General features: G+C 55.5%; 1 protein-coding gene across 2 annotated transcripts in view; it reads left to right on the forward strand.

Moving 5' to 3' along the window:
• ZBED4 (zinc finger BED-type containing 4) overlaps positions 1 to 8045 on the forward strand; it is a 28594-nt gene extending 20549 nt beyond the window's left edge. For both annotated transcript variants that reach the window (XM_043563012.1, XM_043563013.1), the window contains exon 2: positions 2891 to 8045. In XM_043563012.1, coding sequence (XP_043418947.1) covers positions 3238 to 6741 — 3504 coding nt within the window. In that variant the 5' untranslated portion in view covers positions 2891 to 3237 and the 3' untranslated portion in view covers positions 6742 to 8045. The remainder of the gene's footprint in view (positions 1 to 2890) is intronic.
• The last annotated feature ends 10890 nt before the right edge of the window (positions 8046 to 18935 follow it).

Here is an 18935-nt window from a genome sequence, read left to right on the forward strand (position 1 = left end):
GTAAGGTTGCAACTGATCCCAGAATTTGTAATCGCCCCGGAGGAAGCCCCCAGCCCGTCAGCAGTATTGCCGTTGTGCTCCCGCACCCCCTGGCCTCCTCTCCCCTCCTCTGTCTCTCTCTGAACATTTCGTATGAATCCGGGCACACGGTGTGCCGTCTTCTATGTCTGGTTCCTGTAGCTCGATGACCTCGAGGTTCGTCGAGGTTCGTCTGTGTCGTGGTGAGCACGGTCTTGCTGTTAGAGGAATACGTCACGTTTTTCATCTACTCATGGGTGTTGGGGGGGGGGGGGCGGTCGTGTCCGCTTTTTGTCTGATGCTGTCCACGTACAGGTTTTTGAGTGAACACACATCTTCACTTCTCGGTATTTACACAGAAGCGGGATTGCTGGGTCACGGGCGACTTTACGTTTGAGACGCTGCCGGAGTGGTTTTCGAAGGGGCCACACCGCCTTCGTCCCCACCGGTGGTGGATGAGTGTTTTTCCACATCCGTGTCCGTGCTTGTCACTGGCTGTCTTTTTGAATTCAGCCGTCCTGGTGGGTGTCTCATTGATGTTTTGATCTTATATATACTCGTAATTCTAATTCTTAAAAACTCTCCTCCAAATCTGGGTTTTCGTTTTTATAGCGTCATACTTTTTGCTCATTTTTCTTCGTTCTCTGTGTTTTCTGTGTAATTATACGTGTGAACCGTGTAATTACATACGGTGTCCTGGAAATGCAGTTTGTGTAGTTCTCTTGCACTCTTTGCCGACTCCCACCCCCGGTGGCCTGCTCCTGTGTGCTTACTGATACTGATTCACAGGCTTATTTTTTATTCTGACCGTTTGGCCGAACTTTGTGGAGTTCGTTCTTTGGGATGCTTTCTGAAAAACCCGTGTTTGCTTCTGGTGAGAATAGCCGTTTTGAAAAGCGTGCGCAGTGCCTCAGGGCGACCGTCCACCCTGCTCTGCCCGGCAGGCTCACGTGAGCAGGTCTTGCGGCATCACCTTCGACCGTGCTTCCTTCTCTCAGAAGCGCGCTGGTCCGGAACGCCTTCTGGGCCGGCGTCGCCGCTGTGGCTCCTGCACTCGGCGATGGCTCGCCTGCTCGGTGTGGCCGCCGGTGGGCACTGCCCGTGGACAGCCTCGGTCTGCACGGCAGGGCCCGGCTCAGCCCCCGCTCCGGCGTCCGTGTCTGTGTGCCCGGCCACACGTTGACGGGTGAGGTGGAGGGGCCGGGCAGCTGGCCGAGGCAGGGGCACGGGCAGGGGTACAGACCGGGTGGCTCTCGGCACTCACATCCCACCAGCACCACCGCCCGTGGCCAGAGGCCCCGGCAGGAGGGCCGTCCGCCCCTGCGGGGAGTGGCTGGCTGGCGCTGGCTCTGGCAGACCCGAGATGGCCAGCTGGCCCTGGCCGGGCCTGAGCTGGAGCCCCAGGGCCCGGGCTGTCCTGCAGCTGCTGTGACGAGGACGAAGTGTTCCTCACCATGTGTTGGGACGCAGGCCCCGCCGGCTGGCACCTCATCAGATGGTCAGCCCTGGGCACCCGGTGCCCTTTGGCGGCCTCATCCAGGCCGTGCTGGCCCCGGGTGGGCCGGGTGGGCCCGTGGTGGCCGAGGACGCTGTGTCTGCACAGACGCTGGAGGCCACGGAGTAAGTCTGGGGCCAGACAGTAACCGCGTCCCCTCCCCGGGCCGCTGGGATGCCGAGGCAGCACCTGGGCCGGACCCCAGCCCAGCAGGCCCGGGCAGCCAGCAAGTGACCCCACGGGGCTGGCGCGCGAACGCTGCTCTGGGCTTGGCACGGCCTCCCAGCCAGGCAGGGCCCCAGCGCCCCGGGCGGCTCGGGTTTGGCCGAGTGTCGCTGAGGGGGCCTGTCCTCCCTGACCCGGGGCCTCCGTGGCCACCCCGTGTGACACACACCCCTCTCTTCCCGCAGGTTGTTCGCTTCGCGCTTCCTTGATTTCTCCTTGTTGGTTTTTATTTGGGGGCTGGCTGAGCCAAAGCGTCAGAAATCTGCCTTTTGTCTTCCCGTGGGCCATTCTGGTTTTGATTTATGTATATAAGTTTTTGTGCAGGTTGTATTTATAATAAACCCCTGGTTGTTGTAGCAAAAAAAGTAAGCTTCTTGTACTTTGCCGGGCTCCGCTCTTCAATGGTAAGCGCGCTGGTGCTGGTATTTGTGCCCCTTCCTGTACGTTCCCATTAGCTGCTCCCTCCCCCACGTGAACCCCACGTGTCCACTTTGTCCCTGTGTGCTGACCCCACCTCCTGTTCCCACCCATCCTGCCCACGCGCCTGCCTTCGCGGTTGCAGACCGGCTCCTGACGTCTGCGCAGCGCTCGGGTTCCCAGGGGCCGATCCCACCCCCCCGCCTGGTGCCCGGTGCCCAGCCCGGTGCCCGTGCGGCACCGCGGCTCTCGGGGTGGACGCTGCTCGGCCCTCGTGGACTTGGCTCCCCTCTTAGATGCTGGGAGTCCCCGCTCTCTCTGTTCTGTTCGGTGTTGAGTCTGTGACCTGATGACCTGACAGGTTAGCAGGGTTCAGTCCCTGCTCTGCCTATTGGCTCTTACGGCAGGGCGGCAAGAGGGAGGGTCTCCGGCGGCTCCTTGTACCGGGGACCCAGCGGCCTTTTATGCCATCTTAGCGTGTTTTCAGTCCTGCAACCCTTTATGAATAGGCAGTTGGAATTTAAATTCATGTCTTTATCTTGTGCTTATTTTGCAGTTTTAGGGTATTTTCCTCGTATAAGCGGGTTGTGAAACGTCAGGGAACAAGTTTTTTAATGTTAATTCACCATCATAGAACCTTTTCTTTGCGCGTTGCTGATCTGTTCACAACAACAGTATAGATTTGAAATGTATGATTCAGGTCAGAGCTAACCTTCGTTTCGTCTTCTTTGATAGATCATGCACAAGGGTCATCGTGCTGTCAGGATGACGGCGCTCCGGTCTCCGAGACAGGACGCGGGTCTGCGCTGCGTCAGCTGGTGTCTGTGCCGAGCGGCGGGCCGTGCTGGGGCCCCTGGCAGGCGGTGCTCCGCGCCCTGAGATGAGACGGCACGCTCACCGGTCACAGGCCCTCTTCTCCGGTCAGACTGACGATCGGCCACACTCATGCGCGTCCGGGAAGACGGCATCGTCTTGAAAAAGCTGAAGGCGACGTACGTCTGGGGGTGCGGATGAGCCTTTGGATCAGGTTTTCGCCCACCTAAGGTAACGCGACGAGGCAGCCAGAATAGTTATGGTCAGTCATGGAGAATAACCAGGAGCCTCGTCCCAAAGGGGATGGCCAGTTTGTTTCTGCTAAAAGAAATTTTAAAATAGAAGGGGAAGATGTCCGACTCCCGAATCACGGTCTGGAAGGAGTGGAGTTTAAAAGCGAGCAGGACAGGAAGCGGGCCGACGGCGGCGGGGAGCGGGCGGAGGCCGGGGAGGCGGGCGGGGGCCGCGAGCCCCCCGGCCAGCGCCTCCCTGCCGACCAGGAGGAGGAGTACGGGTCCCTGTTCTCCCAGTACAGCGGCACGCTGTACGACGTGGCCATGGAGGCCGTGACGCAGAGCCTGCTCTCCGGCCGGGGCGCGAGCTCCCGGAAGAAGTCTCCGGCCTGGAAGCATTTCTTCATCTCCCCCCGGGACAGCACGAAGGCCATCTGCACGTACTGCATGAAGGAGTTCAGCCGCGGGAAGAACGAGAAGGACTTGAGCACCAGCTGCCTCATGAGGCACGTGAGGAGGGCGCACCCCACGGTGCTCGTCCCGGAGAACGGCGGCGTGCCGGCCCCGCCCTCCCTCTCGCCGCCTCCGCTGCGGCTGCCGCCGGCGCCCGCCGACACCGGGGACCCGGGCGCCGTGCTCTCGCCCGCCAAGCTCGCCCCCGGACTGGCGTCCAAGGTCCCTTCCCGCGACGACGTGGCGGAGGAGTCCGCGGTCTCCCCCGAGGAAGTGCCCTCCGACGCGTCCGCCTCCGAGAAGGTGGGCAGGGAGGAGGCCCCGGGGGGGCCGCCGCCCCTCCCCACCCTCCACTGCGAGGAGACCTCGGACAACGGCCCGGAGAGAAACCCCCCGCTCCCGAAGAGCGCGTCCGGGTCCCGGCGGCGGTCTGCCGTGTGGAAGCACTTCTACCTGTCGCCGCTGGACAACTCCAAGGCCGTGTGCATCCACTGCATGAACGAGTTCAGCAGAGGGAAGAACGGGAAGGACCTGGGCACCAGCTGCCTCATCAGGCACATGTGGCGGGCGCACCGCTCCATCGTGCTGCAGGAGAACGGGGGCGGCCCGGGCATCCCGCCCCCGTACGCCGCGCCGCCCACCCTGCTGCCCGCCCTGCCGCCCCCAGAGGGGGGCCCGGGCTCCGTGTCGTCCTCGCCCGGGACGCTGGCCCAGGAGTCCCCCTCCGCGTCCCCCGACCGGCCGGCCGAGGACTTGCAGGGGCGTCTGAACCCCGGGGACGCGCTCCCGGAGGACGCGTCGGCCCTGTCCTCTGACGACGTGGGCGAGGCCTTGCTGGCGTCCTCCCCCGAGAAGCCGCAGGGAGACGGGCTGAGCCCCGGCCTGTTGGAGTCCGGCGCCGTGTTCCAGCAGAACAAGAAGGTCATGAAGAGGCTGAAGTCGGAGGTTTGGCATCACTTCTCGCTGGCGCCCACGGACAGCCTCAAGGCGGTGTGCCGACACTGCACCTGCGTCATCAGCCGGGGGAAGAGGGGCGACGTGGGCACCAGCTGTCTGATGAGGCACCTCTACCGACGCCACCCCGAGGTCGTGGGGAGCCAGAAGGGCTTGCTGGGTGCGGGTTTGGCAGATTCTCCGTACGCGACCTTGGCCTCCGCGGAGGGTTCCTCCTCCAAGTTGACGGACCTGCCAGCGACGGTTACCAAACACAATCAAGTTATGTTTCCCATTCACAGCAAAAAGACCTCCAAGCTGTGGAATCACTTCTCCGTCTGCTCCGCAGACCCCACGAAAGTCGTGTGCTTGCACTGCGGCCGCACGATAAGCAGGGGGAAGAAGCCCACCAACCTGGGCACCAGCTGCCTCCTGCGGCACCTGCAGAGGTTCCACGGCAGCGCGCTGAAGGCGGACGCGCCCAGGGCCGCGCGGCCCTCCTCACCCGGCCTCCGCGGGCCCCTGGGCGCAGAGCTGTCGGGAGCTTCTTCCTTGGAGGACACCGCCGAGAAGTTCTATGATTCCCACCCAGTTGCCAAAAAAATCACAAGTCTCATAGCCGAAATGATTGCACTTGACCTCCAGCCATATTCTTTTGTAGACAACGTTGGCTTTAACAGGCTGCTCGAATACTTGAAACCTCAGTACTCCCTGCCCTCGCCCTCCTACTTCTCCAGGACCGCCATCCCAGGCATGTACGATAATGTGAAGCAGATAGTTATGTCCCACCTGAAGGAGGCGGAGAGCGGCGTGGTCCACTTCACGTCTGGAATATGGATGAGTAACCAGACCCGCGAGTACCTGACGCTCACCGCGCACTGGGTCACCTTCGCGTCGTCGGCCCGGCCGTACCGTGAGGACCGCCACTGCTCGGCCCTGCTGGACGTGTCGCAGGTCGACTGTGACTACGGCGGCAACGGCATCAGGAAGCAGCTCGAGTGCTGGTGGGAGGCCTGGGTGACGTCCCCCGGCCTTCAGGTCGGGATCACGGTCACCGACAACCCGAGCATAGGGAAGACGCTGAGCGAAGGGGAGCGAGCGAGCGTGCAGTGCTTCAGCCACACGGTCGACCTCGTGGTCGGCGAGGCCATCAAGAGCCAGCGGATGGTCCAGAATCTGCTTAGCATCGCGCGGAAGATATGTGAGCGGGTCCATCGGTCGCCCAAAGCGAAGGAGAAGCTGGCGGAGCTGCAGAAGGAGTACGCGCTGCCCCAGCGCCACCTCATTCAGGACGTCCCGTCCAGGTGGAACACGTCCTTCCACATGCTCGAGCGGCTCATCGAGCAGAAGCGGGCGATCAACGAGATGTCCGTCGAGTGCAACTTCAGAGAGCTGATCAGCTGCGACCAGTGGGAGGTCATGCAGTCCGTGTGCCACGCGCTGAAGCCCTTCGACGCCGCGAGCCGGGAGATGAGTGCGCACGCGTCCACGCTCGGCCAGGTCATCCCCATGATCCACATCCTCAACAGGAAGATCGAGATGCTCTTCGAGGAGACCATGGGCATCGACACCATGCTCAAGTCTCTGAAGGAAGCCATGGTGAGCCGGCTGGCCGCCACGCTCCACGACCCCAGGTACGTCTTTGCCACGCTGCTGGACCCCCGCTACAAGGCCTCCCTGTTCTCGGAAGAGGAGGCCACGCAGTACAAGCAGGATCTAATCAGGGAACTGGAGGAGCTCAACTCTACCTCAGAGGATGCGCCCGTCTCCAACGGGTGCCACCCAGGCTCCCCCTCCAGAGACTCGGTTGGGGAGGAAGACCTGTGGTCGCTCGTGGCCAAGATGACCAGGAAGGGCCCCAAGGAGAAGACGAAGGTGCCCGAGGACATGGTGCTTGCGTATCTGGAGGAGGAGGTGCTCGAACACAGCTGTGACCCCCTCACCTACTGGAGCCTGAAGAGGTCGGCCTGGCCAGGCCTCTCCGCTCTGGCCGTCAGGTTTCTGGGCTGCCCCCCGAGCATCGTCCCTTCCGAAAGGCTGTTCGGCACACCCACCGAGAACGGAGGCTTTGGCCAGTCCAGGCTCACGATGGAACACTTCGAAAAACTCATCTTTTTGAAAGTGAATCTTCCCTTAATATACTTTCAGTATTGAAACTCACCGCGGAGCCACCGAACGGAAAATACTGTTGGTTATTAGGCACCAGCTGTTTGTCCCCGGGTGGTGGCGCGCTCGGGGGGTGGGGGTGGGGGCGCGTGGGACGCCGCGGCCGGCACCCTGAGGTGGCACGAGCCTCACCGTCCAGCTTCACTGTAATGTCTCCGTGTGCCTTACTCCCAGCACCGCAGGCCGGGTGTCACCGCGGGCTCTCGGCCCGCTACAGAGAGCCTGTCTTGCCGATCATGAAATACGATGACTAGGGTTTCGTTCATAACTGTAAAGTTTTTTAAAAGTTGGGGGTTAGTAATTTGTTTTATTAGACTGGCAGAGAAGATGTAAACGATTTTATCCTGTAGGCTTTTTATTCAATTATGTAAAAACCACAAATCAGGTACTGTATTTTAGTTAAAAAATTGCTTTAATTCAACAAAACAGCTTTTGTGGCTGTTTAATGAAATCTGTAAATAGGAGGTGGAGTTCAAGCCATCCTGGCTGAGCAGTTTTTAACTGCAGGCTCTATAAAGTATGTCGAGGAGTACAGAGAATATTCTGGAACATACCTGTTTACTGCAACAGAGGTGTGGCATTTGAAGACAAAATTAAGTTTAGATGTGTCCCGCGATGTTGGTTGTGTAGTGATGTGGTAAAGAGAGGGTTCCGGTTCATGCTTTTCATTCAGGTTTTACACGGTCGGCTCGCTCAGAGATGCCCCGACCGCTGATCACGAGCCCCCGGACGCCTGCCGTGGGCCACGCGCAGTGGCCAGTTCACGGCGGTCCTGTCGGGGACGCCCCGAGCCTCGGACCTGGTGTCGCGACACCACGAAGCTGTCCTTTGAAATTTGTGCACTGACCCCGCTGACCCCACTTTGATCAAATTATGTATAAAATTCTTTTTAGAAGAGATGGCTTATTAACAGGGAAGAAGATTGTTATATCGCAGTTGTAAGAATAGCCTTAGGTGTTTAGATTTTTTTATATATAATAGGGAAGAGTCAGCCATCACGGGGGCGTTTCAGAATCCCAAGGACATCAGAATGAAGCGTCAGTTGTCAGATTGTTTGAACAATGATACGTCTTCAGAGTTTTTGCTGCAACGTCCAGAAAAGGGTTCATTTTCCTATGTCAAACCAATTAAATGTTCTGGATGAAGCAAGTCACTTGTTTGCCTGTGACCTTTTAGAAAAATTGTTTTGTTAAAAACCTGTACCTGTTATTAATCTGGATTTGCATTGACTATGTTTTAGTGTATTTATAAACGGCGAACTCAGTTTCTGAAATTAAACTTTTTATTTGCAATTTTCTGCTGGAGGACACTGGCTTTTTATTCTTAGGGTGACAGAAGGGCCCTGCTCTGTGGGGAACCACACTCGTGCAGCCTTTGACATTGGTTCCATCCTGGCCCCAGACGGCGGGGGCCGGCGGGGGGTGGGGGCGGTGGAGACACAGTTCTCACAGTGGCGTTTCTGATAACGGGAACCACCTGGCGAGACCTCCGGGTCTTGTGTCCACAGCGAGCCCTGTTACGCATTTGGCGCGCGGGAGAAGAACCTGGCGGGCAGCACACGGTCGCCTCCGCTGTGTAGCCTGAGCACGCGTGCATGCCCGTCCCACGCGTCTTCGCCGTGTGGCGGTGCACACGTCTCCTGATGGCAGCTTCTGTGCCAATGTCCAAGGAGCGCCAACCAAGGACACAGCAGGGGATTGCGCTGCCATCGGTTCCGCAAGAACTCCCACGGGTGTTGAGAGCGATGCCGCGTGGAAGGCTTTCACCAGTCTTCCCCACCCGGGGTCTAACCAAGCTCCACCAAGTGAGTCCCGGAGGCTAGGACAGATGCTACCAAGTTCAGTTGGAGCCCCCGGCCCTCCCCGCAGGAGTTCTCGCGCCCCCCACTTGGGACACGGAGAGCAGCGCGCGGCTGCTAGTGAGTTCTGGGCGCGGGGGTGGGGGGTGGCCGGGGGGGCTGGGTTGGGGCCAGGGCAGGCGCCCTGTGCTCATCTGCCTGCAGGCGGGCATCTGGGACAGGTGTTGGCGCACTTTCCTCCTCCTCTGTTCGCGCTTCCAGGATTGACTCCGGTCTCCGCATGTGGGAGGGTCCGCCCAAGGACCGTGGACCCCGTTGTCCCCGGCCCCCGCTGGGACAGCCTCCCAGTTTGGTGAGCAGGGCTGCACCCTGGAGGCGCTTGGAGCCCAGCCGTCCTGGCTGCGGGGCTGCCCGAGGGCAGGAGGGGGCGACCCGCTGACCTACTTTTCTTAAGGTTCTGTCCTGAGAGGGAACATCGTGAGAATCGGGGGACACTGAGCATCGTGGATTATGCCCCCAAATCAAGGGAGCACAGCATACCTGCAGGATGTAACCGGTCCGCTCTGGGACCGAGGGGCCCAGGCCGGCTGCTGACACGGGGCGGTGCTTAAAGGGTCGTGGTCCCTGCTCCTCGGAGCCCGCCGGCGGTCTGTGCTGTTTCTCAGGGAGGTTTTCTTGGAGCGCAGCCCGGCCGTCCACCCCGCCACTGAGCTGCGATGGCAGAGCCGCTGGCCCACAGAGCGCGGCGTCCACAGGACAGACTTGTTCTCCTGCTTCTCAGCGGGTCTGCCTTTCTGTCCAGCCCTTAACTCACGTGGGCCGGGCTGCTGTTGTCCGGTGAGGCCGAGTGACCGTGTGCACGGGGGGCGTTCAGAGGGGCTGCGGACAGCGTGGGCTCATCCCGGGGGACGGAGCTCGGCCCCCCGGGTGCCGGCCGCAAGGAGGTTCACCGCCTCGTGAGCACGTGTGCTCGTCCTGCGCCAGGGCCGGCAGGTGTTTATGGAACTGGGTGCCGCGGGCGCTGTGGGAACAGCAGACCGTGTGTGTTCCTGAGCTGCTGACGGTCCTGCAGGAAGGAACGGCCCACGTTGACAGCAGTGAGCGAGGGGGACGTGGCGAGACTTTTCAGGAGAGTGGGTCTGTCCTCCCGTGTTCCCGCCTTTGCTCTCCACACAAACCCAGATCGTGAGCTGCGTATTTCAGATGCTGCTCGATTTCTCCAGTCACTCGTAAGAGAAAGCCCTTATGAAATGAGCTCGGGATCTCATTTCAGTGAATAAATGTATGTTAAACAAACACTGGGTCTTCTTTAAAGTTAAAATTCCCTTCTCCTCCACTTCTGGCTTTGAGGCAGCAGCTGGTGGCAGACCAGGGCTCCCTGAGAACCAGCCAGGCCGGAGGAAGCAGGGCTTTAAAAAGGGCTTTTTGAGAACTGCAGAGGGCAGGCACCCAGGATCTGCGGGAAGAGTCCAGCTCAAATGTGGGTCCTGCAGCCACAGCGTCCCCACGGGAGCTGGGGGGCCAGCGGGAGGCCAGCCTGCACGTAGCGGGCTCGACTGCACCAAGGTAACCTTTCCGCCCAGAGGAACGTTTCTGTTTCTTTCAGTGGAAGGATCCAGAGCTTCTGTGACTTTACGTAATTCATTCGGACTCTTGCTGAGAAAATATAAGAGTCTCGGGTGATCCAATCCAGTTTTCAGACTCAGACTTTGTGATTAATCCACTTGGGAAAGTTGACGGAAGGGTAGGGATTGTCACCAGCGAGTGACACAGTGTCACCCCGTCAACACAGGGACATCTTAAACTGAAACGGGACAGGTCAGGGACCCAGTGGGTGCCGGAGGAAGCGCAGCAGAGGCCGTCGAGGGTGGGGACGCCCGGGGCTGTGCCCGGCTGACCCAGACCTCAGCCGTCCGCGTCAGGTGCCTTGAGCCCCAAGCAGGATAAACTAAAACTAAACATCACAGCTGAGTGCCAGGAACCAAAGACAAAGAGGAAATCTGAAAAGCAGAGAAAAAAGACACCTTCACGTTCAGAGAGACTTCTAACAGAAGCCGCGGGGGCTGTCGCCGTGGAGCGCGTCTGCCAAGGGTCCTCAGGAGTAACGGCCAGCCCAGTTCATGCTCCTGGAAAGGGGCCTCAAGATGAGACAGGATACGGGCGTTGAGACAGAACAAGCCTGAGAGAATCTGTCACCACCAGCCCTTCCCTGAGATGCCCCAAAGGGAGCCCTCCAGACAGAGGGCAGAAGGGAGAACGTTTCTGGGTGAAAAGTGGGGAGATCGAAATGACTCCGAAACAGGAACATCTTTCCAGGGTTGAAATACAGCCAGACTTAAAAGCTTGTCACACAGGCAGCAGCAGAGAAGGGACCGTGTGAGGCCCTTGCGGCCCCAGAGGCGGTAAAGGCAGGAACCCGAATTCTAAAGACTCAGATGCACGTACTCTCAAAGACAGACACTAAAGGCAATAAAAATGTTTAAGAAACTGACCAGGAGAAAAATGGATTAATACTTCAGGGGCACCTGGGAGGCTCGGTCCATTGAGTGTCCAACTCTTGGTTTTGGCTCAGGTCATGATCCCAGGGTCATGGGATCGAGCCCCATGTTGGGCTCAGTGCAGAGCCTGCTTGGGATTCTCTTTCTCTCTCAAATAAATAAAGTTAAAAAAAAAAAAAAAGAGTTAACAATCATTTTAATCCGAAAGAAGGAAAGGAAGGAACAGATGAGATAGCAAGAAGCAAACAGTAAACGGGGGCGGGTTCGGCCCAGAACGGGGGGAGTTTGGCCGCTAGGGAAGAGCCCGTCAGGTCATGCTGGGTTGTGCACAGCAGTCAGCGGGCTCCAGGCAGGAAGCGCTTCCAGAGAGCTGCACGTTCGGTGGACGACACCGTCCTCGGACCCCCAAACCCCAGAACACGGCCGGCATGGGCCGTGGGCTTCAGTGTGGAAACGGGTCCCGCCCCCTCCCCCCCCAACCTGTGCTGCCTCAGTTTCCACCCCTCACCCGGGCCGGGCACTCGCAGTGCTGCGTGGCCCCCAGGGGACGAGGACGGTGCAGAGGAGGAGCGAGGGGTCGGCCTCCACCCTGCACAGAGGCACTGCTGGGCCCGGCTGGTCAAGGAGAAGCGGAGGTGGGAGAGGTGGAGGGAGAGGTGGGGTGAAGGCCGAGGGCGTCGAGGAGGGAGGCGAGCGTCCACACGCACGAGTGTCGCGGCCCCGTCTTCCTGTCGCTGTCAAAGATCCGGCTCCTCCCATGGGCCCATCTCCGGGCCGTCGCGCCCAGGCTCCGATGGCGCGGCCTCCCGGCGGCACGGCCGTCCCCCCTCCGTGCTTCGGGGCTGACACATCGCGCTGTCGTGGCGCCTCATCCTCGCTTGCATACTTTGTGACGTAGGTTGGGCTTGTACCCGGGAATTTTTCCCGTGACGTTCTCATTTGGCGCTGGGGGTTTACAGTTCAGTAAGCACTCTGTCACGGTCACCAATTCAGAACCGTGAAAGGAGTTTCTTGTATCTATAAACCTGAATTTTAACCTCAGGAAGTGAGTCGCTGAGCGACAGACAGCTGGGTGGGGGCCGGGGCGAGGTGGGTGCGGGGGCACAGCCCCCTGCCGTGGGCACTGCCGGGCCCCGCTGCTGGCGGGCTGGCCCTGGCGCCCGTGCCGCCCCCTCCAGGAACACGCTTGTCCTGCACAGGCCACCCCACCACTGTTGGCGGGCCCGGGTCTCGAGCACAGGCTTCTGAGGCCACAGGGCCCCGGGCCCGGACCTCCACTTGTCCTCCTCCATTTCCGGACGGCTGCCACAGACCCAGGCGTTGTGCCTCCGTGCTCGCGTCCCGAGCGGGGACACCTAGGCTGCCGCTCCCCTCGAGACTCAGACGTGGTCTCTGGGGTTGAAAGCTTCTCCAGAGACCGACTGTCCTGCACGCCCCGGTCGGCTTTTGTCCACTCTGCCGGTCTCTTCCCATTTGTCCCCCTGCCCCCGGCACCGTGGCCTGATCTCTGGAGTGCCACGCCTCCCCCTCAGCTTTTCAATTTTCCGTGGTACTTTATGCTCTAAAAGTTCTAAGTTGATTGCCAAGTTCCACGAAAGATCCCAACAGTATTTTGATTGTTTAATTGAATTTACAGATCAATTTGGGGCACATAATTGTGTCATAGGTATACTTCAGACGACGTCTTTTTTGTACTGTTTACTTCTGATCTCTTTAGAAACGGACTGGGGCCCTTTAGGAAACAAAACAGAGGAACAGAAGGGAAGGCAAGCAAAAGTAATATAAAAACAGGGAGGGGGACAAAACATAAGAGACTCTTTTTTTTTTTTTTTTTTTTTTTTTAATTTTTTTTTTCAATGTTTATTTATTTTTGGGACAGAGAGAGACAGAGCATGAACGGGGGAGGGGCAGAGAGAGAGGGAGACACAGAATCGGAAGCAGGCTCCAGGCTCTGGGCCATCATCAGCCCAGAGCCTGACGCGGGGCTCGAACTCATGGACCGTGAGATCGTGACCTGGCTGAAGTCGGACGCTTAACCGACTGCGCCACCCAGGCGCCCCAAGAGACTCTTAAATACAGAGAACAAACTTAGGGTTGCTGGAGAGGTTGGGAGTGGAGGGATGGGCCAGATGGGCAAGGGACATTAAGGAGGACATGGGTTGGGATGAGCACTGGGTGTTATATGTAGGGGATGAATCCCTGGATTCTACTCCTGAAGTCATTTTTACATAAACTACCTTGGATGTAAATGAAAAATAAACAAGTTAATTCATTAATTTTTTTAAAAAAGAAACGGCTTGGGGCCTCTCCCAGCGTTGCCAGACGGCTCGCGAGGACCGACCCCGCCGTGGGGGCGGCGCGGGCCTTGGCGGCTCCCTCACCCCTCTGTGGCAGGCGGTCTTGCTGGGCCATCCCTAACGGCTTCTGGAGTTTTCAGGAAGGGAAGTGGAAGAGCTGCAGGTTCTGTCCCCACGGCAGCATTTGCCAATAACCATCGTAACCGTGGGGTCAAACGCCCCGCCACTGGGCACCAGGGCTTGGCGTCCTCACGCGTGCCCGATGCAGCAGCAACTAAAGTCCACGTGGGAGGTCCTCGCGCCAAAACGATTTAGCCCGAATTTATTCAAACCCTTAGACCTCATCTCCAGCCCACAAGGAGCACAGGGAGTCCAACGCCGGGAGGACGCCGTCGACAGGACGTCTGGACACCCGTTTCTGAAGCTGGCGTCGGAGCGAGAGGGGCCCGCGGAGACAGCGGCGTGGGCGCCAGGACGGCAGCGGCAGAAGCTGTGTGCGGTGGCTCTTCTGGAGCTGAGGAGAGCATCGAAGGTTTGCGCTTCCCAGCGAAGACGTGCACGGTTGTGTTCGTTCTGCTCAGCGTCTGCTCTGAGCACAGGAGCAGCCCCCCACCCCCACCCGGCCCCCGGCAGGCAGCTGCACGCCGGTTCCCGGAGCGGCTCGCACACGGCTGGTGGGAGCCGGGCTGGGAAACGGGCCCCGGCCTCCAGGTACCAGAGGCCCGCGCTCTGAAGGCTGGTTACTCCTGATGAGGGAGGTGCAGACAGAGACACAGAGGCAGGTGGCCATGCGGCGGGCCCCTTCTCCTGAAGCGACCTGCAGGGCAATTAGAGGAGGCAGACACGAAAGACGTGCAGTTACAGGCAACCACACGTGTGGGAGAGTTAGAATGTGACCCTGCTCTTCCAGGTAAAGGCTCTGAAAGGACATGAGAAGGCACTAAGTTTACCCCTCAGGCTGCTCCTTGGCCCCTAGACAGCCTACAACCATCAAAACATTTAAAAATAACCAAAAACAGCAAACCCTGGGTAAGGGGAACTCTGAGTTCAGAGTTACGGCACCAGTGGGCTAAAATGTCCCTGCACGAGGCACAGAGACAGGAGAAGATCACTGCCCGAAGGGGAAATAAGTCCACAGCAGCTGTTTGTGAAGACCTGATGGCGGACCTACTGGACAAAGACTTAATGGCCGAAGATCCTCACGGAGCTACATGTGGATGTGGAGAAAGCCAGGAAGGTGACACGGGAACAAGATGGAATAAACAATACCAGACCTAAAAAGAAAGCAAAAGGAGATTAGGGGCTGGCAAGCGCCATGACTGCAGCGCCCTGTCACCGGGACAGACTCAGGCAGAAGAAAGAACGTGTGAACTTGAAGACAGGGCAGTGGGGTTTAGCGAGTGTGAGAAACAGAAGGAAATGAGACCGGGGCAGCGAACAAAGCCTGGGGACCCATGGGACACAGTCAAGACAGCCACCGTGCGCATCGTGGGGGTCCTGGAAAGAGAGAGACATTGGAAAACAGAATGGCGGAAAACTTCCCAAATGTGATGGAAAACACGAATATGAACATCCAAGAAGCGTGGTGAACTCCCCATGCAGTGAACTGAAGGAGATGCACGTGGAGACACATTATATGACCGAACTGTCAAAGACACGAGTCCTGGAGCAGCGAGCATCCTCACACATGAGATCCTCCACAGGCTCACCAGCAGACCTCCCCCAGAATCTTTGTGGGACAGAAGGCACCGGGCCGCTGCCATTAAAGTGCTACAAGAAACCACTGCCCATCGAGAATCCTGCATCCGGCAAAACTGCCCTTCCAGACCGAGGGAGAAATGAAGATGTTCTCAGCACCCAGACGCCGAGGCAGCACGTGAACAGCACACCTCCTCTGGGGGTCACGCCGGCGAAGAGAAGGACACGAGCTGGAGCTGGAAGCTGCACGAAGAAGCACAGTCACAAAAGGTAAACACACGGGCACCTGTTGTAACGACGCTTTGTAACTCCTCTGTTTTCTTTTTTCTGTTTTATGTCCAAAGTAAGCAGAAGAAATAAGAATCAGAGAAGAAATTCATGAAATTGAAAACAGGAAATCAATAGAGAAAAGCAATGAAACCAAAAGCTGGTTCTTTAAAAAGATTAATGAAATTGATAAGCCTGTAGCCAGGCTAACTAAGAAAAGAGAGAGAAAGGACACTAATTACTAATAATACAAATGGAAGAGGAGACATCATTACAGATCCATGGACTTAAAAGGATAATAAAGGAATAGTATGAACAACTATGCACACAAATTTGATAACCTAGATGAAATTAACCAATTTCTTGAAAGACACAGTCTGCCAAAAGTCACACAAGAAATAGACAATCTGAATAGGCCTATATCTATTAAATAAATCGAATCAACAATTAATAACCTGAAACAGAAAGCACCAAGCCCAGATTAGTTTACTGTTGAATTCTACCAAACATTTAAGGAGAAATGATACCAATTCTCTACAATCTCTTCCAGGAGATAGAAACAGAGAGAATTCCTCCTACTTCATTTATGAAGCCAGAATTTCCCTAAAACCAAAACCAGGGAAAGACACTGTAAGAAAACTACAGACCAAAATCACTCATGAGCATAGATGCAGGAATCTTAAAAAAATATATTAAATCCAACAATGTATTAACAGAATTATATACACCATGACCAAATGGGATTTACCCCGGGTATGCAAGTTTTGTTGAACATTTGAAAATCAAGAATGTATTCCATCAGATCAACAGGCAAAATGAGAAAAATTACATGATCATAATAGATGCAGGAAAAGCATTTGACAAATCCTATAGCCATTCATGACCAAAGCTCTCAGTAACCTAGGGATAAAGGGGAACTTCCTCAACTTGATAAAGAACATCTACAAAAAGCCTACAGCTATCGTTACATGTAATGGTGAAAAACTCAGAAGTTTCCCTTACACTCCAAGGATGTCCTCTCTCACCAATCCTTTTCAACACTGAACTGGAAGTGCTAGCTATTGCAACAAGACAAGAAAATGAAATAAAAGGTATACAGATTGGTACGGAAAAAATAAAATGGTCTTTGTTCACAGGTGACATGATCATCGAAGTAGAAAGTCTAAAAGAATTGACGAGAAGACTTCTGGAATAAAGCAATTATAGTAAGGTTGCAGGTTGCATGGTTAATATACAAAAGTTAATAGCTTTCCTATATACTGCCAATGAACAAGTGGAATTTGAAATTAAAAACATAATACCATTTACGTTAATTAGTGCTCAAAAAAGTGAAATATTTGGGCATAAATCTAACAAAATATATACAACATTTATATGAAGAAAAGAACAAAATTCTGATGATCAAAATCAAGTAAACAATTGGGGAGGCATTCTATGTTCATAGATAAGACTCAATATTGTCAAGATGTCAGTCTTTCCAACTTGATCTATAGATTCAATGCAATTTCGATCAAATCTCAGCAAGTTATTTTGTGGATATTGATAAAAATTCTGAAGTTTACACGGAGAAGCAAAAGACCCAGAATGGCCAACAGAATATTGAAGGAGAACAAAGTTGGAAGAGTGACACTACCTCACTTCAAGCCTTATATAAAGCTACAGTTAATCAGAACAATGTGGTATTGACAAAATAATATACAAATTGATGAGTGGAACAAAATCGCCTAGAAACAGATCTCCATAAATCCAGTCAACTGATCTTTGATGAAGAACCAAAGGCAATACAATGGAGTAGAGATGGGCTCTTCAACTAATAGTACGGGAACCACTGGACATCCACTCACACACTGATACACACTCACACACACTCATACACACACACACACACACACACACACAAGAATATAGACACAGACCTACACCCTCCATAAACACAACACAAAATTTATCACATACCTAAATGTAAATGCAAAACTATAAAACTCCTAGAAGGTAACGTAGGAGAAAGCCTGGACAACCTTGAGTGTGGAGAGGAGTCTTCAGATACAACCCCAAAGGCATGATCCGTGAAAGAGAGAATTGATAGCTAGACTTGTTAAAATTAAAATTCTCTGTTCCGTGATGGACAATGTCAAGAGGACGAGAAGACACGCAGACTGGGAGAACCCCTGTGCAAAAGACACATCTGATAAAGGGCTGCTATTCAAAATGTACAAAGAACCCTTAAAACTCAACAATAAGGAAAGAGTTCAGTTGGAAAATAGGCTTAAAGACATTAACGGACACCAGAGATGTACAGACGGCACGTAAGCATCACATCATGTGCATCCGGCAAATGCACATTAAAACGAGGGACACCACACATGTCAGAATGGCCCAAATCCGGAGCACACACAACACCAGTGCTGGGAGGATGTGAAGCACTCCTTGCTGGCGGGATGCAAAATGGTGCGGCCACTGTGGAAGGCAGTTTGGCGGCTTCTTGCAAAACCAAACATTCTCTTACTTTATAGTACTCCTGCTTCCTGGTACTTCCACGAAGGAGTTGGAATCATGGGTCCTCAAAGCAGCTGCACCCAGATGTTTATAGCAGCTTTATTCATAGTTGCCCAAACTTGAAATGTGCATGTTCGGTGTGTGACTTCAAATCTCTGAGGCAATGATGGGCCTTCAGTAAGCGGACAGCCGCTTGGAGAAAGAGAAAATAAGGCCTACCTTCACACAAACAAAAGTGAGCTCCAAACGGACCCGAAGTCTACATGCAGAAGAGACACTAAGCAAACGTGGACAGAAAACACGGCGGAACTGACTGTGGGAAAAGCTTCCCAACCAGGACTCGGCACGAAACGAGCAATAAACCTGCAAACAGGAAACCGGAAACTTCCACACGGGAAGGTACTTCCCACTCGGAGTGGAAAGAAAAGTGACAGATGGAAAGAAAAGTGACAGATGGAGGCTGTGCAGCATATACTGGAGATAAAGGGCAGTCACCCAAGCGTGTGCACATAATGTGAGAGGAATATGCCCCGAGTCCAATGGGAAATGGACAAAATATATGAACAGACAACTTATAAAAACAGATGGTTCTCAAACCTATGAAGATATTCGCCTTCACGCGTGAAGAAATGAAGCAAAGGGCGTCTGGGGGGGCTCAGTCAGCTAAGCGTCCGACTCTTGATTTCGGCTCAGGTCACGATCTCACGGTTCATAGGTTCAAGCCCCGCATCAGGCTCTGTCTGCGCTAACAGCGCGAAGCCTGCTTGGGAATCTCTCTCTCCCCCTCTGCCTGCCCCTCCCCCCCTTGCTCTCTCTCTGCCTCAAATAAACATTAAAAAGAAAAAAAAGGATGAAGCAAAGTCCAGAGGCACCATTGCCCCACCGCCAGACCAGCGAGGGGAGAAGGGCAGGGCAATGTGGCAATACCCAGCCGAATGGATCCACGCTTCCCCGTGACCTCGCATTCCCACTTGTAGGAGTTCGCCATAAAGACGCACCTCGAACAGCATGAAAATACACGTGCATGAGGCTATTCAAACAGCTCTGTTGGGAGTCATGAAGTCCTGGCAACCAGGAAAACGCCAGCATGCGGGAGGCTGGCTGAGTCGGCCACGGTTCATCCACACG

Source organism: Prionailurus bengalensis, chromosome B4, assembly GCF_016509475.1.
Source record: "Prionailurus bengalensis isolate Pbe53 chromosome B4, Fcat_Pben_1.1_paternal_pri, whole genome shotgun sequence".
NCBI classification, from domain to species: domain Eukaryota; kingdom Metazoa; phylum Chordata; class Mammalia; order Carnivora; family Felidae; genus Prionailurus; species Prionailurus bengalensis.